Raw genomic sequence first — 25,437 nt, forward strand, 5'->3', positions numbered from 1 at the left:
TGCCTAGAAAACCACCGAAAGATTTGTGTAACCGGCCCTTAAGATATCTCGAGTTCGCAACAACATATCACCCACAAAAAATACCCGATGGTTGCTCGTAATAGGATTATCTTAATTTTTTTTTAATGTAAACACAAACATCCATTTATGCCATGCATTGAATTTCGTTAAAATAGTTTATTATCTAACCGAGTTTATTTAAATCACACTTTTAAGGCAATCCATTACGCCAGAAAACCTTTTATCTTAAACGGTGTCGCTTACACTCACACGCTTCGACGCCTCTTTTCTCTCCCCTAATATCATTTCAATGAAAATTAAGCCCTACTTGAGGAACGCTTGGTCGCAACCCACTTGACCTGCATTTCCCGCAAAGTAAAGCCCCCACACTCAAGACCGATGAATGGGAAAGATAGACGCGAGAGGCGTGGAAGAAAAAACAAATTGGGTGCCCAAATTCGCTTCGGTACGAATTAAGATGTAATATACACCTTATGATCATTATCGCATACATTTCGATTTGAATAATTTTATGCATTCATTAAAACCGATCGGTGTGGAAATGGGCGTTAGGCAAGGGTAGGGGTGGTTTTCAAGGACGGAGGAAAAATGATAATGGTAGGTTACGAAATACTTTGTAACTAACCCCGCGCGGCAGCAAATTTCGATCACGAATGACGCAATGAGTGTTGACCCTTAAAAAGTCTATTGCTGGTTCTGTTTTCTTTTTTTTTTATATCGCACAATTGGCGATCTTCTGCCGCGACGGAATTCGGCCCGATCGGCGTTCAATTACATTCATTACAAACATAAACGCTGAACTCGCGGTCAAGTGCACGAAACGCACCAACAAAAATCAAGTGGATCCAATCGACAACCCCGCGCGGCCCGCCATTGATTCACCGGAAAGGGCGAAAATGGCCACTCCGAACGAAGAAGGTGAAGTGGCGGAAGTTAACGACCAACGACTGCAACAACAACCATACCACCGATCGGTTGGTTTGGTGGAGTTTTTCTTTAGCTAATTTGTGGCACGTTTAAAGTGAGCCTAGAGTAAAGGTGAGATTTGCCAGCAAACAGCGGTAAACAGAGCCGTGTCGAAGGAAAAGGTAAACACACTTTGCCCATCGATTGGTCAACGGTTTCGACAACTGCGACTGAGCAATAAACTGCCAAAACGAAAAAGAAATCTCCTTTTTCGGTGTGTTTTACATGGTTTTCGACGTCTAAAAGAACAGTAAAGTAAATGTAAGAAGAGCAATGATAAAACACTACAAAATCTTTTTAAGTAATACTACCCCTCACTTAAAGTTATGAGATTGAACAACTTTGACAACCAACAAGAAAAGTTAAAACATTGAGTTATGTAGTAGTTTTTGATAAAGAAAAGCAAAACGAGCAAACACACTGGAAATGTTTGCAAACAAAACAAATTGAAACTATTTCTATTCCAATATCCAATAAAACATACAAAAAATTGTAAAAAATCTTTCATGTTTCATGTACAATTACATTAATGTTGATTTAATACTTTTATTTCCTAGTTTAATTTTAAAACAATATGTTACTAAGATAGATCTTTCTAAAAGTTTCATATTCTAAATTTTATATCCAAATGCCACAGTATCATAAAAAACAAAATTATACCTTCCTGTTGTATTTAAAACAATATTTATGTTCAACTAAAGCTTAATTCGAAAACAATATTTGAGTAAACCTTTCTCTAAAAAGGGCCTTAATACAGGCCGTTTTTAAATTCAAGCCTATGATATAATAAATCAAAAACTACAATCAAAAATCAAACCTTCCATTTGTTCGTCTAATTAAATGCAACTCATAATTAAATGCAACTCTGTTCGCTTGGCGCCCCTTTTTCCCACTGTGCGGTCGTTCCGGAAAAACAAAGCCTACTTCACCTTCAATTAAGACGTTTCGGGAGCTGTTTTATGCTAAGAACCTGGCCTAAAAATGATGTTGAAGACAACCCCCATTGGCCAAGCATAATTTACGACGGTCACAGGGTGCCTCACAAACAAACCCTGTGTTGAAAGTCGGACGCACCAAAAGGAATGCAGTGAAACTTTAAACAAGATCATCCCGCGCGTGTGTGTGTATGTGTATCCCTTTGGATAGGAGGGTACATTTTTGTGGGAGGTTGGAAAAGCATAGTTTTAAAACGGCAAGAAAAGAAACGTGATCACCCAGGTGAGCACAAACCCACGGTCAAGACACACCGTGGGTCACAATAATAAACAATAAAATGCATGGCCGTGCCTCTTTTTTGCCACCCTCTCCCTTTCCACCCAGTGTGCGAGGAATGCGCTAAGGCGTTAAGTTGTCCCATTACCGATGGTGGATGATGGGAGAAAAGCTGTGAAAGAAATTATTCCTGACAGGCAGCTACTGAAGGAGGTCATCAGAACAAAATATGTAAGAAAAAACCCTACGTTGAAGACACTCCCTTTCAAAGATGCCACCACCACCATCACAATAGGCAAAAAGGAACAAATGGAGTGACAAATCGGTGCCGACACGGTGGCACTTTTTTTCGCTAACGAGATGATGGCGCGAGATGGTTTGGCTTTTTCTTCGTGGCGCCCAATGGTTCACAACTCTTTTCCATCTCCCGTACCACCACCACGACGACGACAACGACGACACACGGAGATTGGCAAATAACGGTGTGCATTTGGGTGTGAATGAATATTTACACAAGTTTCATCAAAACCGGCCGGGAGAAAAAAAAAGGCAACGGATTTAAATAGAATGTGAAGTGCACCGCGATTTCTTCATCTCGACTCGACGGGTCGGTTGCAACCGCAGCAAAGAAGAAGGTACTAATCAGCACTCTCGGAGTACACAATCCGCCGGCGAGGTGGAACGTGGAGCCTCCAGCAGTTCCATTCCTTGAGACTGGCGAAGAAATAACTACAGCTTATAGATGTAGGCCAACACTCTGGCGGTCTGCATTTTGAACAGTTTTAACTCTTTCTCTCCCGCCGTTCCACAGCCTTTGCGTAAACAGTGTCATCAGCAGCGATGGAAATCTGTCTTGATTGCAGTTTCTTATCAGATGGTAGAGAAGATCGTTTGAGCGGAAGATTAATATCGTCATTATCGATACGGTGCAATAGGGATATACGGGTGGTGGTTTTACAGATATGAAATGACTTGTTGATATATCCCTAACTCAAAGAGGCTCTTCTGCTTAATTATTCTACGCTCGCACGCGTTTATTATAAATCCATCTAGATTTTATCTTCTTGATTTTGAGAAGAGAAATCTTCATTAGCAAGAAACTTTGTGTTGTTGAAGACTTCGGTTGAACTAAAACGTATGATTTTTTAAAACTGGAAATTTGTTAAAAATAACCATAAAAAAATTAAAAGATTCAAAATTAGGTTGAGTAAAATGAAAAACAGCGGCCTTCCTTCCATCAAAAACGAATCGATAGAGATGACAGTGACAATGGGTTGTGTAAGATAAAACGGATGCATTCGATAATTAAACCCCATTCGAGGGGGTGTTGATTTTTAACAGTTTTAGTTGACTTCACTTTCACTGCTTTCGTTTATACCACGAGACGAACGAGTAGCCTTTGTTTTTCCCTCTATTTATTTTCAAGAAACGGGGCAGCAGCGGCGATCGAAAACCGGGGTGGCCACCGAAAAGAAAGAGGAATAAATAAACGCACCCAATCCCAGTGATGGCCCAGTCGTCACGGTGACCGCCCAGTGAAAAGAAGAGTGGTTTTAAGGTGCGTTGGAAAACCAATTTTTTGCCCCGCTGTTGTGTATCGTGATCGTGAAGGAAAGCGGGAGCGGGAAAAACAACAACATACTGGTCGGCGAAGAACTGGTAGCAGCAGCCCGAGGGCCTTAAGATAGCCAGTAGTAATAATACAAGGAAATAATACACTGCTAACAACGGCGATTGCTTTCCACTTGCGCCCACCGGCAGGCATCTCTCACTTTTCGTCGATGTTCCGTCGAATTTCCCTCGTTTAAATTCGGTCGACGAATCTTCGGAAGGCCCACAACAACGCGCTGGCCCACAGCAACGTCGCGGATGAATGGACCCGAACGACGCGGGAGGATTTGCTTTTGTTTTAGACGTCGATTTTTATTTTCCATTTTGCTACCACAAGAAATCTCCGCCGAGCAATTAATAATAATTGCACCGAGGGGTAATTTACGACCTCCATTCGCTGGGTCCTGCCGGGAAGCAGGAGGCAAATATTTGTATCTGAATAATTCATAATGCATGCTACTACAGCAGGATGGTACAACAAGTTTCGGTCCATGGTTGTCGATAATCTCTATACTTTGCAGAGTAACATGCCCTGATGACGATGAGCTCATTATGGACCCAATTTATGGCAGTAACTTTATGTCCTATTATTCAATTTATTAAAATGACTGGATTTTATATTTGTAGAAAAACAAACAGAATTAGCTGACCAACACGACGTTTTAACAAATGATAACCTTTGCATTAAAAAACATAGACATACTTTCCTCGGTGATAATAAAAAAGTTTACCAAGCTAATTGAATGACGTATATTTTATAGTAAAGTTACATCTTTTAAGTACTTTCAAAAAATATTCCAACGGTCAGTAAGCCGGCCTTACGGTAATTGGCCGAAATGTGGGCGTTCTATGGGAGTTGAGGGACTCCAAAATATTTTAAATATACTGTATCAAGCTTCAAAAGCAACATACAGTACCAGGATTTTTTACCACTTGTCCCCGTTTGGCTTTAAATAATCTTTGGTCACGTGGTCCGCGATAAAGCTTAATTTTTTATGTTTTTGTGGATTCAATTTAAGTGATACAGTTGTCAAACTTGTTCTAAATTTAAAAGAAATGCTACTCTTTATTTTGCTTTCAATAGAAATTTGCTATCGTTTTCCGTTTTTGCAGGAAAAGTCGTTGAAATGTGTTTTTTTTAATGCAATCGTTATTTAACACTTATTTTTATTTTCCAAACGGAGCGTATAAGATAAATTGGAAAATCAATAAATCTCTAAAAATAAAATTACCAATGTATCAGATTTATTTCATTCTGCAGATGAATTGAAGTTCACATTTATCTTGCAGATCCCGCCATTCAGCAATTATTGAAATATATTAAATAATTATTTAAATACATTAATTAAGTAATTAAATTCAGCATTCCTTGAAATTACATACGACATCACGCCATTTTGCTTTTTCTTCCGAAAATATTGGATTATTTGTGTCGAGGCCACGAGGGATCAAGTTTTTCTCCCCAAGATGTCAACATTCCAGCACTCGTACAGTCAACATTCACGTCATGTGTCTTGCGGATTTAGCTCGTCATCAGAAAACGAAGACATGGAGCATCAATCACTCAACGGTGTTTGGTGCGAAGAAATCCTGCGCCACAAGGCGGTGATAGTATGTGCGATCCATAAAGAGGATGATGCATAATGTTTGCGATCGTGCACATCATTGCTGGCTCATCGACGGAAATGATGCTGTGGTGGTGGAGGTGGTGATCATCATCGACGAGAGACAAGCGGCTCGGGATGCCGATGGGCGGCGGAAGTACCTCTTGCGCTCCTTTTTTAGACCACACATAAACCTCACTCGCTCCCTCCTCCATCCTCGTTGCATTAAACAGATGCATTTCCTTCATCACCGCTGGCGATCCTGCAGAAACGAGCAGATCGCGCTGGCGTAACCGACATCAAAGTCATCAATGAAGCAAGGAAAAAAACACCTACCAGCCAGCCAGCCATCCACCTTATAATCATCCCACCATGGGGAAGGTGGGGCGGGTAAGGCCAGTGCTGATCCGTGATAGTAGCGCCCCGGTTGGACCGGTTCTGCTCCCATTAGAGAGAAGCATTTTGCTGCTCTGATCCGGTTTTTCGTTCGTGCTCCGGCTCGATTTCCTCGTTTTTCCGATTAAAAACACACTCCCCTCTCTCCACTCAATCGTGCCCGCATGATCCCCCAGCCGCATGCCCTCTCCTTGAGCATCCCTGGTGGCGGCGGCGGCGAGGGGATAAACATGTAATCATAACTATTGCATGATTATTTTTATAGTGTTTATTATGCGAAGGGCACGACGACGAACGTGCACCGGGCGGCGGCGGCGGCGTGTGTTCGTAGGCTTCGGTACGAGGAAAATCTTCCACTTTCCAACGCCGAACAACGCGACGAACACAAGGGGGCTAGAGCTGAAGAAAGTAGTGATTGGAGAAAAAAAACAGAGCATATAAAATATTTGCAAACGGGCGAAGAGATCGAAATAACTTCACCGCACAACAAACCTGTGTACCGAATTTGGGTCAGGTCTGGCGCAATGTAGTTTGACCAACATGAACAAAGCGCAAATGTGTGCTATGTTTCGTATGACCATCTTGTTTCTTTTAGCATAGCTATAAGAAATAAATAAATTTAAAATACAACAACCAAGGTTAATTACTTGATTCTGATAATGGACAATGGTTCAGTCAATTTACAACAACATTCAATCAATAAACGTGAATAAGAAGGTGTCACTTAAGGTCTTTTTAAAATTCGAAAGCATGACACGATAACCGTGGAGGCTTGTTAAAACATCACTACCCACAGTTGAAAGTAAATCGAGATTAATTTTAAACACTCAATGAAAATAGGATATAAAACTAACGAAACTTGAATTGCACTTTCTTTTGCGGGATTTTCTTTCGGATAGCACACAATCAAACTGTGTCCATCGTAACAGTGTCTAGGCAACAGTGAAAAACCAAGTCGAAAGTGAAGCCGGCGGAAATAAATCAAACCGATCAACCCCCGTTCGGGACGGGATGCTACTAACCAGTAACCAGCTCTCTTGAGGGTATCGAAGTATACGGGGAAGGGAAACAACAAACCCTCCACGTCACCACGTGATCTCGCGGGTCCACGGGCCTGTCGATAAGTTTTCCCACTTTCGGACAGATTACCGCTTTTCCGGAGGAGCACACGGCGCGCGCCGTCTAGACCAACAACATTTGACGCGCGAGAAAGAGAAAATGGCAATTAATTGAATAATAATCGTTAACGGACCCATGAAGCTGGTGTGGTAGAATGGGGTGAGAAAGAGGAGGGAGGAAGGTTGGGGGGTAGGGGGTCGGTCAGTGAGTGAAGATCGCAACTTCGGAAAAGCGACTACGTGTCGGAATCGATGATCGTTGGAGAAGTCGTCTCTAGCAACGCTATTTTCAGTCGGTACGCGATTTTCACCTCTTTTCCACCAATTTTCTCCAACCACACGCCCCCTATATATCTCTCTCTCACCCACATACTGGCAATGTTTCGGCTCTAAATCGATGTAAGAGTCGTTACAGAGCAAACCCTGTCCAGTTGGTTGCGTGTTTTTGGGGATGCGTCGAGGAAAACTCGCGCAAGGCGAGATTGGACGAGATTTTTCACTGAGAGGCCCACACACCGCCATACCACCCATCCCCACCTCATCCGCCGGCGATAGATCCGCCAAACGATTTGCACCGATCGTGCACTTTTAACAACGCATGTGTGCTTGGTGCCGAAGAAATCGAAAGTCAAACGTTGGCGAATCCGAACGAAAACCCAAAAAACAGTTGTGAAACTGTATCATTTTCCCCGGTCCGTGCTCCGGCGAGATGTAAGCGCGGGTGGATTGAACTCGCAACTCTTTTCTTCACATTTTTTTTGTTGCCTTAGTTGTTGGCCACTCACACAGACAACCAGTGTGTATCTGCGGTGATTAGAGACGGACGAGGGTTCTATCAGTGCGGCAAATAAAAACCCGATCAAAGAAGTCAATCCTCCCCCCCCCCCCCCCCCCGGGGGGGCTCCTTGTTTGCCACGAAAATCAACCCGTTTTTATCTGGCCTCCCCGTTGATATCGACAAAACGCACGCAACATATTTCCTTGGGAGGGACCCGAAAAAGGAGTGGGACTTTTCCACACTCAACGGCTCGGATATATGGGCGGATTGTGTTTTTATGTCTGCAACTTTATCGAACCGAGTGGCTTTTTTTGCTTTCAGATAACATTTTAATTTGTTTGGCCTGTTGAGTGAGGAAAGCTATGTATATTATGTTGTTAAGCTGTTGTTTGGACATATGTTTCAACAAGTTCATGTTGCAACATATTTCAATTATGCAATTAATTTGGTTCCAGGCAACACATTTTCAAAACAGACCACAACAACGGAAACAAATTCACAGTTGGGCTGAAAAAGAATGAATGAAACATAAACACATCCGAAACAGGTCTTTACGTTTGATATATTGTGCAAACACAAATTAAACTATCATGGAGCATAAATTTATACAAACCTTTTTCTTCGATTATGGAGAAAAACAAACGGGTAGAGGATACAACTAACCCGCCACCGAACACGGCAGATCCAATTAACCGGGGGCTCACACAAAATAAATCGGAAGCAGAGCGTAACAATTTGTGTTTCATTAAATCGTGGGCCCGGTTTTTTGTTTTTCGTTCCTGAAAAGGTTTTAATTTTCCAGCTGCATCGAGTTTCGCCATGGGAAAAATTAGCGAACCACACGCACCACCACCGCTACCACCGATTGATAACGCCTTTCCTTTGCAATTTAAGGCTTCTACTATCGAAGGGCATCATTATCGGAAGGCCGGAAACTGTCAAACGGTCCGCAAAAACCGGCTGCATACAACGAAGGTTTCTCTCACCGAACACACACCGGGCGGTGTAAATTGGTGACAAAAAAGGGCAACGAAGGCGGCCGGCGGAAGAAAGGTAAAAAACAAACTTAAGGCGCGGCCATATTCCAGCGTCATCTTGGGAGGACCAAAGAGATGTCGCATCGTCCGTAGATGATGAGGTGGAAAGAGGGCGCGGAAAACAAACGGCCATCCAACAGTAATAAAGCCAACTGCCACCCAGTTCCAAACTCCAACACCAACACCAATGTTGCCGCTCCGCATTCCTTCGTCATGGGTGAACGGAGTCGATCGTCTTATCGCGCGTTAGTTGATCGGTTTTTTGCATGACTGAGACGCTGCTCTGATACTCTTTATTTGTTTGTTTTTTTTCTTAACTTGGTTTGATTTGCCTTTGTATTCTCGGTCGTAATGGAGATGGCATACTTTTGGAAGCACATCGATTTGTTTGTTCAGCCAGCATGGTCTCTTTTACTAGAACGCTTGCAAGGCGCGTGTTAGTGATGTTGCTAGTGATGGGAATAATAACTCTTTTTAGACGTTTGAATCATGCTAGACATACATTGTGATGATTCGAATCGTTTATAAACTCCTTTGTGATTTAAAACACGCATAATGAATTATTGGTCGCAACAGATATTTGAATCCCAAAGGACAATCCTAGCATGGGTTTGTATTTTACTGTTACAACCCAGATTGAAATCTAAAAATAGTATATAAAAGTGTTCTCAATTAAGAATTAGAATATGCTCAAACTAGCATTGGTCATACAAGAGGGGATTAGAATTCCTCCTTGGGGCCTCTTTAATTTACTCATTTACTTTTTCATTTTCAGGAATGTTTGTTGATCGAATACATGTTTGGGACTTGCTTACTTGGTATCAAAATTACATAACAGTAACAAAAACCGACCGAGATGATTTAGATTTTTAAACTAGCAAGCTGCTACTCACTCCCTTCTTCTTACTTGGTACACACACAACCCGGCTGTTGGATTGTTGTTGTTCATTTAATTTAATTTAATCATAAAAAGGCTCGCCACTCCACCGGTAAGTTACCTAATTATGTTTTCAAATTAAATCTGCCGCTCGTTAACATAGCAACAAGTACCCGAAACGAATGATGCGCTTTACCGAAAGCAAAGCCAGATTGATTAGCAACAAATTAACACAACCCTAACCCGGTACTTCCCCCCTGAGGCACAAATGAGACGAGATTTAAATCCATCAAACACGGCAAATAAAACCCCTCGACCACAACAATCTAACATTCGCCCCGAATGCCACCAAAAACATAAATAATCGACCACAAACTGGACCACCAAACTGGAAGGAATCACGGTTAGTATAATTTTCCTATTTCCCTCCCCCTTCCCATGCCCGCTCGTGATGGTAGTTAGGGGAGGAGGGGCGATTTTAGATTTATTTCACCGAAAATGTCTCTAATCACGCACACTCCACCAACCCTGCCTCGGAATTTCCACCGTCCACGGTCCGTACCAACTACACGTGACGAAAGCCGGGAAGTGAACGTTTTGGCAGCCACCAAAGTCAATTGGTGACGTTTGACGGGGAGGTAAGGGGAAAAAAGACGCCAAAACATGGTCCACTCACTTTCACACCAAACAACGGAGGAAAACGGCAACGAAAAGGAGGAGGAAAACTATGCAGCAGTCAAAAGCGAGCGAATGACCACCACGCGAAGGCGAAAACACTTGGTGTTGGCATTTTCCTCCAAAATGGAACCTTATATACACACACAGGCACACACACAAGACCCATACGTTTCCTAGGGGTCGTTTGGCCTCACGCAATTTCCACCGCAACACAACACACTGGTGCAGCACTACCGTAGACGCATTGTGAAATCGTAATGCACTTTTCCGGAGGATAACAAACAAACAAAAAAAAAGATTTCCCAACCATTTCCTGCCGTACTTTGCTCGATTCCGGGCACTTACGCGATGCACCGTATTTGGAGGCTTAGAGTTGGGTTCGGCCGCGATTTTCAAGCCTCCCTTCCCCCCCGGTCGTGACCAAATGAATTTTGGCCAACGTCTCTCTCATATGCGCGCGTCAAATCTAAATCGAAAAGAAATTTAAAAAAAAAACCAACAAACCCAGAAAAAGGAAAGTCACGCAAATTCGAGCATCCCCGCCACCGTCCGCTTCCACCTTCCATCAAGCAACATGTGTATGCGGTTCCCTTCCTTCCTGTGACCACTGGCCACCAGCCGCCCCCTGCCTGGTGCGTGGCGCGATACGGACATTCGATGGCATTCGATTTTGTTTCTTCGTTGACCAGTTGTGCTTGGGCGCTGTTAGTCTTACATTTCTTTTGCTCGCGCCCAATTGCGCTACGACACGTGCGAATGCTGTTTTTTCTATTCGACTTTCCTTTATCTAACCTGTCCTCTCCCCTTGAAGTTATATATTTTATTTTCAGTCAAATCTTTTTATGTTTTTTCTTTGCACAATTAATACTAGAATTCAAATAGGGGTCATATTGACCTCAACGCAATTTTCGATTTTAATATCTCGAAAACGGCTGAATATTTTTACAAAAAAATATGGTTTTTCTTAAAATCCCAAGCTACATGAAAAACAAAAATTTCAGATTTTTATTTTCGACCAGTTTCGAAAACCAACTTGAATCCTCCCTAGAATGCTTTTTATGGGTCTTTTTGACCCCTACTTTTAAAACGCTATAACTTCACTATTTTTGAAGATTTTTCAAATCCGTCAACTGTTACCTTGTAGTATATTTGACGTTTTCAGCTTTTATTTATGCGAAATCTATCATGTAAATCCAGAAAAAAGTGTGTGCTAGATAGTTAGTATGTTGAGGAACATTAAAAAAATAAAATAATATTTTTGCAATTACAAATGACTCCATAAATTGGTCTCAAAGATCAAAAATAACGCCAACTCTCATAGTAACGTATCCCACATAACGCTTCGAAATGCTCGCGTAGTGAATAACGGAACAAAGCCACAGGACGGAAACAACCAATGAAACATTTTAAAATCCACATCTTCAAGGTTATCTTAAAGATATGAAACTATTTTTTAAAGGTGACCTATTCAGCACACACTTTTTTTCTGAATTTACATGATACAATTTGAAAAACTAAAATTTGAAAAGTATTCAAATTTGATTCACATCGATCTTTTTTGTTTTACACCGAGCTAGCGGAATGATGAAGTGGTAAATAAAAAAAAATGAAAACGCTAAAATGTAGTCAACAAATATACACAACAAACAGTAACAGTTTACAGATTTGAAAAATCTTCAAAAATAGTGAAGTTATAGCGTTTTAAAAATAAGGGTCTAAATGACCCCTAAAAAGCATTCGAACAAGATTCCAAAGCGCTGTATTCTAGTGTTAAGATTAAGACATTTTTCGTAAGATCCTGCTTTTTTGATCCGCTTTCCATTCCCTCGAAGACGTTCCATTCCCTCGAATTGGTACTGGAGAGCCAAGAGATGAGTGAATGGTGGAGCACAATACGCACATATGCTGACGCGTGGGCAGTGCCATTTCAGTATACTTCTTTTTTGAAGGTTCAGAAAAAATGTTCATTACGCACGCAAAAATTCATACCGTCAACCGGTACCTTCGGCTAAGTTAATGGCTTGGCAAAATGTTGAATTGGGAAGAAAAGTCTTCCACATGGGGAAGAAACCCTCTTGAGGGTGGCTAATGTCAGCAAGAGTGTTCCTGTCGCGTTTTTATCGCCATCATATGCATCGTCATTCCCATTCTGACCCCGAACAGAGTGTGTGTGTGTGCGTTGACACGTCTGTGTACACACAAAACAACGTCCTCAGAAAGAAAAAAAACCGGGTGGCACATTCTTGGCAGAATAATTCCATCCGTAAATACTTGCAGAGTAACATCGTCACAGCGGATGCTTCAACCATGATTGCTCGCGACCCCCACTTCTCTTATGGCGGTGAGGTACACGCCAGTTACATCACCCCATAACGTCCAAGAGCAGGTCTGACCCTCCAAGGACAGCGCGCTTACCAGCTTTTTGTCTTGCGTGCGCCCCTCGTTAAACGCCGTTGTTTATTTCTGCGACGTGAGGCCACAAACGCATGCTGAGAGGGGCGGGGGAGTTGAGGGAAGGAAGCCACAAGGTACGCGGGTTCATTTTCCTGATGGAACTAACGGCCAACCGGGTGGCCTCCTCTCTTCCCGAATCGTGCAGCACACTAAAAACTGCTTACGATCGCAGGACCAACGAGGGGGGGTTGGTTGGGTTTTTGCTTCCTTTGTCCCAGGTGAAAAAAGTATCCACATGTAAACATATTATGCTACCACACTGCCACCCCGAATGGACGCAGGTGTGCTCCCGTCACGTAGTTCCCCCGGTGCCGTTAGGAAAAATATAACAGTGCCGCGCACAAGTCGAACTTGACTTAAAACGGATTTTAAATAACCACACCGTCCGTCGTTTTGTTCCGTCGCAGTTGCGTCAGTTCGAGTGAGTGAAGGCAAGAGAAGTTGCGTGCAGTGATTCTACAGAACTGCACCAGAATGACCCAAGCAACACCCAAGAACCCGAAGGTAAATCATTTCCCATCGACGAGGCGAAACTGACACCGTTGAAAACCTATCGGTGTGTCGGGTTCTTTCCAGCGAAAAGTCGCCCGTGGCCTTTTTTGGACTGAACCTGGAACCATCACTATCTCGCAGGTGTCCATTTCCCGTGCCCTTCTCCTTTCCTGAGAGGGGATCGGAGAGATATTAGGTAACGGCGAGAAAGTCCCAGCACGTAATATCTATGCGGAACAGGTTCGCCACTTCTTGGTCTTGCTCTTTTTTTTTTATTTAAAACATAACTTGTCAAACCGCATTATCGATAGAAATATGGAACTTGTCCAGAGACCGGACGTAGCCTGGTCGACGACGACTAGTTATATTCCCTCCCGTTCACTCGATAGAATGCTCATTAGGTTATGAAATGCTCAAGGAATCAGAATCCTTTCAAGCTTGTAAGTAACTTAATATTCAATTCGACAGGTGTTCTGCCTAACGAATCTTTTGACAAGATTCATTCAAATGAGTTACAAGATTTATTCGGATTGATTCCTAAATCTTCGAAGATTCGAATCTCAAAGCATTGATGACTCGGTCTACGCCTCCCTGAATCTGAATGAATCTTTCATGAATCTTCACGATTCTCTGAAGTAAGGTAAAGTGGGGCAGGACGCCCCCCTTAAGCGAAAAACATTATTTTCTTCTATTCCTTTCATTGAAAAGCCTCTAACTTTCATAGTTAGATAAATGAACATCTTGACACTATTAAATATTAAACACTATATCAAACTAATCAATTTCATATTAAATAAGATTTTCGGAGGGCCTTTCAGTTTTTGCTCCGTTGACAATAGTGGGGCAAGATGGCCCAACCGGTAGGGCAGGACGCACCACTATGTAAACATGGGGCAAGACGACCCAAAACAAGCAGGAGATGGACCAAGGTTGCTTGTTGAAAGGTTAGTCTATGCAGAGGCACGAGTAACAGTCTGATACTGAGCCCATGTAACCCACATTGGATTGAATTCTGTGGTGTAGCATTCAAAAGACAGTTTGGGTATAAATTCGTTGCTGATTTCCGAACAATTATTGAATATTTTCACGGATCAGTTTTTGACCTTTTATACAAACCACCTTAGTACAACCTTTACAATTACATCAACCTTGCAGGTAGCACTTCTGACAGAGTTAAAATTTGACGTTTTGTAATCCAGATGATCTGTGGTTTGAAAACACAGTTGAACATCATAAAAAATTAACACAAATTTCATATGAAGAACTAAAAACTATTCGTTTCTATGAAACTCATATGACATGTTTAAAATAAGACATATTTAAATCAACAATGCGTGGATAATGGAGGCACCGTGCGACTTCCTCTTGTTTTAATGGAGCGTCCTGCCCCATTGTTTACATTTGGAATGCTATGGCGTCTTACCCCCCCTCGGCCGGTGTATCTTGCCTCACTCTGAGGATCGTCCGTTTTATGTAATTTGTTTAAAATTTTGAGAATTTTAAAACAGTTTCTCTTCGGTATTCGTTAAATACCATTATCAGGTAGTATAAGAAGGCCTGGGTGTTTAAAAAATATAATATCAAAGTATGCCATACCTTACATAAAAGTGACAAAATATTAGATCATTTAGAGTCAATTTGGTTTTTTCTCGTTTTCTTTTTGAAATGGTTATTTCGTGCAGTGAAATTTACATAGGCTGTAGTGTTGCATCACTAGATACGTTGATGAACATATTATATTACTTAAATTATTTTTAAATGGCTTAATTCAGCTTAAAACAGGCCGGGACATCTTACCCCACCAGGGCGTCTTGCCCCACCTTCCCCTACATGGATTGAGCAACCAAAAACAAGAGGTTCCCCGTGTAATTGAATCGGTTATACAATGATTCATGAATCTCTCATTGAAAGATTTATGAATCCCGAAATCAATGCAAAGAGTCATTCAGATTGATGAATCTCAATCTGAATAACCCAAGTCTAAATAATTGCCCTTCCTCGGTATTGTTTTTAATATGTCAAAATTACCATAACATTTAACCTACATTCGGAACCCTCCAAATGAATTTAAAGTTTCCAAAACTAACAAACAATTATATCAATACATTGCCAGAAATTACATACTTAAACTTTTAATGAAATCTTAAGTATTTTAGCTATTTAAATACAAGATCGGTCTATGATTTTTCATTTGAAACTGGTTAAATTATTCCATTCTTATAGGAACGAAGGTACAACTTTCTTCGGGTGGTTCACAACTATATTTTCACTTTTATGATTGTTAGAGATAATCAAAACTTATTTTTCAATTTATTTGTTTTTTTAATCTACTTTTGGCCTAGAAATACCCTGCGCTAAACTACTGACACTATCGAGCCCTAGATATAGCTCTGTAATTCTTCTGAAGTGAAACATTGCACTCTTTAGCGTGACGAAAGTAATGAGAATCTTAGAAAATGTTAAGCTCCTGCATTAAAACATAAGCCATTTCACAAAATTTACTAACCCTTCCACTGCATGATGTATGTCATGGAAATTCAAGATGGAAAATAACTGCAACCCATTCATTTAATCACAACCGCAATGCTACAGAAATCTTGTTATCGGCAAACTAAAACAACGAACAAAAAATATCAAGGGCCAACCTGACTGACCAGCTCCTTCGGCGCAAATCAATCATCCGAAGGGAAGCTAAATTCAAGTCCGTAAACCATTTTTAACTCCTCGTGTACTCCCTCCCCCTCCACGCCATCGTTCGAAAGCGCACCGGAACGCCGGCGGAATACTAAAGCCGTAGTAAAAGGCCGCCCTTGTCCGTTGCAATTGCTGGTTGATTGTTTTGCTGCAATTGCAGGCGGCACACGCACACCGACATTCGAGCCCTGGCTTACCCTCTCTCTCGCTCTCTCTCTTTTTACAGGGTGTGGAAAGCACCCTCAAGCTGATGGTGTGTATATATTTTTGATATAATTTATTGTCCATTACGGCCAGACCCGACCACGACCATGGCCACTACACCACACGTCTCAGGTCTCGTTACATGGCGGCATGCCCGCATTCGACCCGAACGGTTTTGCGGCAGAGTGCGGCTGCCATAAAATCCTGCCTCCAAATCGAGGCACACACCGCCTCCTCCCTACCCCGCCCCAGGCACCAAACACTGGTCAGTAGCTGTAGCATGATTACTTTCCCCCGGCAGGCATGTTGGAGTCGATGTTTACTCCCGTTTTCTTGAGCCTCAATTCGCTGGAATCGGATCCGATCGTCGTAGGTGGACGAAGGATATATATAAATGCCGGGAAAGGTGTGGAGCAGGGTTGTGACGAAAGAGATGCAACAACTGCTCCAGAAAGTCTTCCTGGAAGAGGGATCATCGGCCGCGGCGGGCAATTCAAGGCGATGGAATCCCTCCTCCACCAAATTGAGCCGACGTTGTTTACAAACTACACATGGGTTAGATTAACAACAACAAGCCTCCTGTTTGATTCCGAGGCCTGTGTTTTCCCAAGCCACCCTCGTATTGGCCGTGGGCCAACGGTTTCCATACCCGTACGCTACACGCGTGTATGCGTATGCAGCAGAAGCACACAACGGCATCGGAGAGGAAAACAACAACATGCTCCTTATGCACTGAGCCGTCTAGAAATCTTGTCCGACCTTCTTCGCCCCTGGTTTTGCTGCGCCGGGGCTCGCTGGAGGCTTCTCCTACACTCGAGTGAACAAGTCAAACATAACCTTGTCTTGCAAACTGGGCCGGTGTGCGAACACACACACACACACACACACACACAAACACAACAAGTTTTGAAGAAGTTCTGCCAATCCGCCCGGCAATGGGCTCCACCACCCCCCGGGAAGATGTCCGGAGAGGGTGCGCGCTGCTGCCATCATGCCGTATTTCTGCAGTGACTACCGTTTGGAATGTAAATCAGGAAACAATAAACTATAATAAAATATAACCCACTCCGCCGAGCATCCCGGGGGTTGCGATAAGACAAAGACACGGGCAAGCACTTGGCCCGGTATGGGGACGACACTGTGACCACTTCTGGGGTTGGCCTCCACCACGGGCCACATGGGCACCACCACCGTGTGGCAACAAGACGCCAGCGACAATCGAAGAACTTTGTCCACCGCTCGATGTCCTCTCGTGGCGTTCGTTCAAGAAGTTTGGCACAAGGAACGCACAGTGGAATAATAAGTGGTGAATTAATTTACCAAATACTTTCGTAAATACCATATTTTTCTGTGTATAGCGACCCCTTTTTACTTCAAAAATGACTAAAGTCAGATTAAGAGCTCGTTATACGAGGGAAGTAACTTTTCGACTCTAGCTTTATGGATTACCGGTCGATTTAAACTTGGACTTTTCGAGACTTTTATGACAGATTTGTTGACAACTAATTAGTATTCGTCTTCAAACTCGCGCAATTTAAGCAAGATGCCTCCAACAAAGTTCAAGTTAAATATGATTGAATACTCAAAAATGAATGGAAATCATGCGGGATAGAAGCATTTTAGATCACTTCCAAGCAGATCTACCATCATAGAGTGATGATTCAAATAGGAATAAAATTATAAAAACTGGTGAAAATTATAAAAAAAAACATTTTTTTCATAAACATTGGGTATATTTTTAGGCGGGTCGTTATACAACCTAAAAATACGGTACGTCAATCCTAAAATGTTCCTAAATATATCAATCCAGATGTTATCGCGACCCGATTATTTTCTAAATTGATAGGGTTAGCAGTTAAGGGAAAAAGTATTCCTCCTGCGCTTGAATTAAAAATGGTGCAAAACAGAATTTAACTTCGGGGACAATCATCAGTTAATTCGCTACAATAAATTAAAGATACTTGGACCGAAGTCTTTAATTTATTTTTATCTGCCCTCTTTCACAACTTTACCGAAACCTCGATGGACGATGTTAAGGATTAGCATAGAAGAAATGTTTTTAAAAAATTGCATGAAATAAGTACTCCCAACCTTTAAAGGTCAATTTTATAGAATTGTGTTTTTTAATCTCTCGATGCGAATCGTTCATCCGTTTCCAATTCTACAAATCATTGTGTGGAAATTATTGAAACTATGGCAAATATTCACGAATCTTCAAAGATTTTAATTTCTCGTTACAGTTCTTGGAGTTATTCTGATTCATGATTTACCCAACTCTACAATCATGATGCCTTCTAAGGTTTCTACACAGACTAAAACCTATGAACAAACGTTTTGGGACGACTGCCAAATCTGGACTTGTCAAAAACACAATCTTTATCGAAAGTAATATTTGACTGCTTACATCCACGCTTCACCAAGACCGGTTCTCATAGTGCACACCAGCAGCAGCTGGAACCTTTGCTGGCAGCAACAATTCTCGCCGATAAGCCAATTATAGCCGCGGTGTAGTGTTGCCCTAGATTTCCGCTGCGACAACAACCCGCCTCGACCTCCTCCAAAAGTAAGCTTTGTTTGTTAGAGTATATTTTTATACACATACATATATTCTCCCCCTCGAGGGACCGGTCCAAGGAGGAGGCAAGGACCTTCCACCCTAAAGCAGCGAAAGGAAGTTATGGCCTTCTCACGCTCATCCATTTCTTCGGCGGTTTGTGGCTTACCGGTACCTTTTTTCCGTTTCAGTTTTTCCACTAGGTGCACCACCTTTCTCAACAATCTTTTGTTGAGGTGTGTGTGTGTGTGTGTATGTTTGTGTCGCCCCGGAAAATAAAACATCCCCAGGTACCGGAAGTCGTGCTCAAAATAAGGACCAACCATGAAGGGGGCTGGGAGTTCTCGGCGGTTAGGCACCAGCATAAAAGAACAAAGATGTGGAACACAAGTAAATCGATAGCCTATTTTAATGCCAGAGAGCGAGCGGGTGGTGGTACAGTCTGCTGCAAGTAAAATCGGACACTCGAAAAATGAGAAGGTCTTTCCGCAAGCCTACAGCATTCCCGGAACCGAATATTGACCTTCAACGTATACAATTCTTTTCGTTAACTCTTTCACTACGTAAGAAAAATGAAAACGAAATCAAAATCGATTGTTTTACTGAGATTCGGCGCAAAATGTGCGCGAAGACCCGAAAAGCGGACACGCAAGTAAAATCGGACAGCTAGGATTCTTTGCCGTTTGGCGCACTGCAAGTGACTTTAGGTCGTTCTAGTACCACAAATATGAGTTGGCCACTATTGTTCTTTGTAGTTGCAAGGTAGACAACAAAATGAAGAAACAAAAATACTCAAATTTTACACAGAAGCAACAAACTTAAACTTGTTAGTATCAGATGGGATTATGGCCCAGATTATGATCAGTAAGATGATCCAAACATGAAGGGAAACTACTTACGAGGAAACCAGAATAGGATTGGATAATCTTGTGAAATGAAAGTTTATTAATTTCATTACTGAAGCCCTGAGTTTAACGAGATCAATGAAGCATAACCCAGTAACCCACTTGGAAACGTGGGAAGAAGAGTTCTTAAAGTAAGAAAACAATGGTTAAATGAAGAAAATTCATCATATATATTAACACAGTCAAAGGTATTAACCATTAGCTTTCATATCAGTTAAAAAAATCTTGAAGTTTGGACATGATTGATCAATCATATGGTATCGTAACTCCGTCGAAGTTCCTGGGAAGCTGCATGTCATACACGGCATCATGAACAAGGTGTATTACATCAATATTTTCAAAATTAAGTCAAAATCTAGCACTTAATAACTAACATTTGAAGTAATATTTTGTATTCTATCAAGACTATAATCCAAAACACACATTGCTGGATACTAGATTATGGGTATTATTCAACTGCCCAAACTGCTCACTACCGTCATCCAATAACAACACACTTGTGGGTAACAAAGCACTTGTAGGAACTTATGGTGGTGGTTGTACGACTACAAACCAATTTAAAACTTCTTGTGATAATTGAAAGACGTAAACTAAAGAGTTTATGTAAAGAAAATTACAAAAAATAAGTTGAAAGCACGCCAAAACGGCTACATGTTTTTTTTAGCTACAAGTGAAAACTTGAGAAAATGCTGAATTTCAAACACCTGTTTTGATTATTTGCATTGCATAAAGTGAATTGTGTGAGAAACTTATGATAAAAAATCATTTTTAGTTAAATTTTAACTAAAACATTACAAATAATCCACAGTGAAATAGTAACAATCTTTGTTTGCATTCTCGTCAGCTTATCGTTATTTTTTATGGGTTTTTTGTATGATAATTTGGGTACCTATAAATCAAGTGCAAAGAACAATAGTGGCCAACTAATAAATGTGCAGGTACAACGACATGCGACCACTTGAAGTGCACCAAACGGCAAAGAAACCTAGCTGTCCGATTTTACTTGCGTGTCCGCTTTTCGGGTCTTCGCGCATATTTTGAGCCGTATCTCAGTAAAACAATCGATTTTGATTTCGTTTTCAATTTACTTACATAGTGAAAGAGTTAATGAATAGAACTGTATACGTTGAAGGTCAATATTCGGTTCCGGGAATGCTGTAGGCTTGCGGAAAGACAGCAGACCGTCTCATTTTTCAAGCGTCCGATTTTACTTGCAGCAGACTGTATCTCGGTCGGGCCTGGTGGCCTCACGCAAAGGGAAGGAAATAAAAGTTCAACCAGAGGATTGAAAATAAACCTCCGTGTAAAAGGACATCCCCCTACCCAGGTAATAATCTACCGGACCAACCTTTGTCCCGTGTTGCAATAATCCCTAACAATACGGTAACGGTGGTACTGACCTGATTGACTTCCGCCGGCGATCTGACGCATTTCCTTTGTGAACCCGCGTGCCCCAAACTGGCAGGACAGATCGTGCAGGGTCCGGGGTTCGCCTCGATCGAGCAGTCGCTCGAGAAAGAACAGCAGCGTCATGTTCCGCGCTTCTTCGTACTCCATCGACTCCATGATCGGTGTGTTTGTGTGTTGCGGATGTTGGAGTTGGGGCTGCTTGCCTGGCGACTATTTTCCACCGTCCACGTCACCGACTCGTGCTGGGGCTGAGGTGGTTTCCGAAGAGCGGGTCAGAGAAGTGCAGTCCCCTGATTTATTGCCCAATGCACCTTCCGCGGGATATACTGCAGTTCAAAACGGTTTAACCATACACTCTATATTACAGCACACGACTCCCCCCCGGGAGGACACCACACCACCGCTGGACACTTTCCTTTCTTCACACACTGACCACCGCGACACGGCGACGATGCGATGACACTTTACAGGAGTAAAAATCGGAACAAGTGCCTCTAATTGAATTTAATCACAGACTCTTCGTTTTCCCAACACTTTTTTCTCGCCCGTCACACCCCGTCTCGTTTTTCTTCACTCGCCCGGTGCTTTCTTCACGCCGGCGGCTTCAGCTGACTTCACTTTCGACACTTTTGCTTTTTTCGATTGTGCGGCCTCGGCCCCGGCCTGAGAAGAGTGGGTTGGTGGGGGAGGAGAGGATTGTGCACGGTGCAATCGAAAAACGGGTGGCCTAACGAAAGTTGGGGGTTGTCGCGTGGTAGACGACAGGGGGCGGAGTGCGGGAAGACACACGGGTGGTGCTGCCGCCCGCCGCTGGTTGCAGTTACGGGTCGTCTGTTTTCACGTCTGCGAAGAAGAAGAAGAAAAAGATGAGTGCACAGGAAAGGTGCGATTATAGTTTTTTGGCAGGCACGTTTTTGGCTGAACTTTAGTCGCGACTAGATTTTTCCTTCCTACCCCGAGCGAGCAAACGGAGGGACACGAATGAGACCAGACCAGTAAAAAAACTAAATCGTTGTGTAAAATTTAAACAAAAAAAACAACAACAACGGCCCAGTTTTCAGCGTTTTTCTTTGCAGATGGTGAAAAGGATACGAAACCGGCATACGTTGGAAGGAAGGTTTGCGCAACACCTACCAACGAGGTGGACGATTACATTGAACTGCCAAATAAAAGTGACCTTTCTAAGTCGGTTCACGGTTCTGAACTGTACGGAAATGAAACCATCAGGAGGATTCATGCAAATAGAAAATAAATAGAAGAATCCTAACGTCTCTTTACCTTGTTTCGTTAGGCTTGATGATACGCTTTTGAAGTAAATAACAATGCTTGGGTCCTTTTTCTATATTAAAGAATATATTAAGAGACCTCCCATAACCTTACTACCGTGAAACAATCAACAATGATAAAATAAGGATCCATTTTATTTTAATATCTTTGGTAAACAGTTTACCGAGAAAAATTTTTTCAACAGATGTATTGCAAAAAAATAGAAAAACATTTTGGGGGTTAAAAATTACGAATTCAAAAGAAGCTATGGAAATATTCTGCATCGCCGCGGGTTAAGAAATGCACGAGCACCAGTAGATTTTTTTTAGAAGTACTCAAGTTTTCTACAAAACATTTTCAAATAGTAGAAAAATAAAGAGTACAGATACTTCAAAAAAATTTTAAATTTTGCTATGTTGTCATTATCCGATCCGATTTGAATGTGATCAACCTAAAACGGAAGAGTATTTTTTTCCTTCAGTCTCATTGCCAACGAAAGGTGTTTATAAGCTGACAAATGAGGACATTCTCATCCCGGGCATAAACTCCACCACAAGTAGCTTATCGCAAATGCAGTGACAGACAGGGCTGCAGTGTGGCATCTCAAACGACTGCGCAAGACACCATTCATGTCTTATCTGCCTCCTAGATCTGCAGAGAAAACGAATGCCCAACCCGGGGGTAGTTCACGACTGGGCCGGTTCGGCTCGTGTGTTGGTAATTGCATCAAAGTTTCAAAGCTAAATTCCTGTCATTAGGCAAGGCCGCCACAGGCAGGCAAGGAGTTGCAGTTCCCGTATTTTTGCGCATGCAGTACGAGGCACGAGAACAACTGGAGGCCCCCTCCCTTCCAGTCCAGTCACGATTTGCGCCGTTTTGATTGCAGTTTTGCACCTACTAATAGCCGTTTCCATTCACGTGTGTGCTTTCATCTTACCACCCCCTTCGAATTCACGTGGTGCACTTTCTTCGCTTCCTTTCTTTGCTTCTGTCTTTCTATTTCCTTCGACAAACTCGAGTTTCTTCCTCTCTGCTGATCGATTTTCCGATTCCACCGCCACCGCGCAGCATGCGATCGTGTGCGCACTTTTTTTCTACGATGGTGGGGAAAGTTGGACCAAGCGCTTGAGTCTATTGCTAGGGACTTAGTAGGCGCCACCTGACACATTTCTCACTTCCCCGTTGCCTGGTGCCCACTACCCGGCTTACCTTGTGGAGGCTAGGACACAGCAGACACTTTGCAACCATCATCCGGTGTTGGCGTGATGCTGGGCGGCGTTCGGGTGGGTTGTATTCTGGTGTTATGATTGTGAATTCGCCCTTTACTGCTGCTACTGCCCTTGCACAGCCATGCGCCTTGGCCGTGGGACAGGAATGCAACCGAAGGCTAGTTTATGGCGATTTGTGGCCGGAGTGCACCAGCCGCCTCGTGGAAGTAGTTGTGCCCTGGGGACGGAGAAGGTTCGAAGAAGATGCCCAACCCGGTGCATCCGTGTACAAAGGGGTAGGAGGGGCCTGGATTTTGTTCCGTACCGCAGCAGGCAGTGTTCTATCCTTCCCGCATCCGCGACTTTCTCCGCGCCGGCCAGAAACTGTTACAGTGGGGCATTCATCGATCAAATAAAGCGAAGCAAAACAAGACGCCAGCTAGTGGATTGGGAAGGAGAGTGAAACGTTGGAATAAAAAGATAGCAAAAGGCAGCGGGGGGTGGAGGGCCTGAAAAAATTACGATTGAATTGCTAGTGTTCCGCGCGCGATTATCGCCCGCCGCGGGACCAGTGTTTCGTACGGAATGTGCCACCACAGCGCAACAAAACAAACTTCCACAAACACTGCACACACACAGTCAGCTAAACAGAACGGGACACGCAATGATATCCGCGCCTTAGCCAGCTGTTTGTGTAGTATCTAAATGGTCTTTTCTAAGTAAACTTTATCGAAACGAGACCTTCGAAAAATAAAAATAAAAACACACTATAAAACGTCTTATGTTTGCGGCGACAATGACTGCTCGTTTCAGTTGCCCAACGCACTACTACATGACGATAGCGGAAAAGAGAAGAAAAAAAGTAGTACATTCGACGGGGCGATGACAAAATGTTGACGTAATGATACTACAACCCTACCCCACACAGTTAGGGCACAGTTCCTCGAAGCTACCGCGATTCGAAATATTCCACCGAAATATTCCTGCGTGGTGGATGGATTACGATATTCAACAAGGCACTCTCGCGTACGCACACCAATCCACGCCGGATTGAAGGAGGTCCGGTTCTCCTTCGGATACCTTATGCTGACCGATTCGATTAGGTCACCTGTGCCGACGACGGACGGCTTGAGATGGCAAAATATTTTAAGCGCGCAGGTGTACCCCACGCGCGAGCGCACACACACACACACACACGCACATACGCACCCTCGCAGAAAAAGGCAAACGCCCTCACTTCGCGCACAAATACACCCCGACCATCGGGTGGATGGATGCGATCCGCTTAGGGAAAGGGAGACGGGACGCCATGGGATCGACGCAATCCAATGCGCTGCTAATTGGTGTCACATGAACCGAAAGGACAGTTTTCATTAACTCTGCCGGAATGTTTGCTTCAGTTCTCGGCGGGCCATGGGACGGGGGGCGAGGGATTTTCTTCAAACAGTCTCACGCGCTGCAGCGAAACCTGCTCCAACGTGGCAGAAACGACGGTGAAACGGAGTACGATGCAACTCAGCAGACGACGTGTTGGCATGCAAGGTGCGCCGTAAAAGAGGAGGGGAATGGGGGAAAACCAATAACACAAAAATATCCACCATTGAAGCAACCGCTGACCAACAGTGGAAAGGATTGCTTTTCTTCGCACACGAGAACAGCGCGTACCGCGATCCGATCGCGGTGTGATGCTGCACACTCGCGTAGTAGCCTGAGCAACGTGCGATGACAGCTCGCGATCTTCAATCAAGACGACGAGTGTGCGTTTCTCACACACAGCTCCCTCGGCGGAGCTCGCTCACTACTCAGCAGGGGCTTCGACTCGAGGAGCTGTCCCAACACTTTCCAAACGCGATCGCCATTTTGAAATCTTCTACGTGTTCGCTTTGCCACCGATTTCGGCCTGTTGTTGGCATGTTCCGCTGATATTACGCGAGAGCCAAGACACTATCTGC

General features: G+C 43.1%; 1 protein-coding gene across 1 annotated transcript in view; it reads right to left on the reverse strand.

Moving 5' to 3' along the window:
• The window catches only part of LOC131262097 (uncharacterized), a 29,975-nt gene extending 8,411 nt beyond the window's left edge, over window positions 1–21,564 (reverse strand). The window contains exon 1 of the mRNA XM_058264021.1: window positions 21,002–21,564. Coding sequence (XP_058120004.1) covers window positions 21,002–21,167 — 166 coding nt within the window. The 5' untranslated portion in view covers window positions 21,168–21,564. The remainder of the gene's footprint in view (window positions 1–21,001) is intronic.
• Between the last annotated feature and the right edge of the window lie 3,873 nt (window positions 21,565–25,437).

The sequence above is a fragment of the Anopheles coustani genome, chromosome 2 (assembly GCF_943734705.1).
Source record: "Anopheles coustani chromosome 2, idAnoCousDA_361_x.2, whole genome shotgun sequence".
NCBI classification, from domain to species: domain Eukaryota; kingdom Metazoa; phylum Arthropoda; class Insecta; order Diptera; family Culicidae; genus Anopheles; species Anopheles coustani.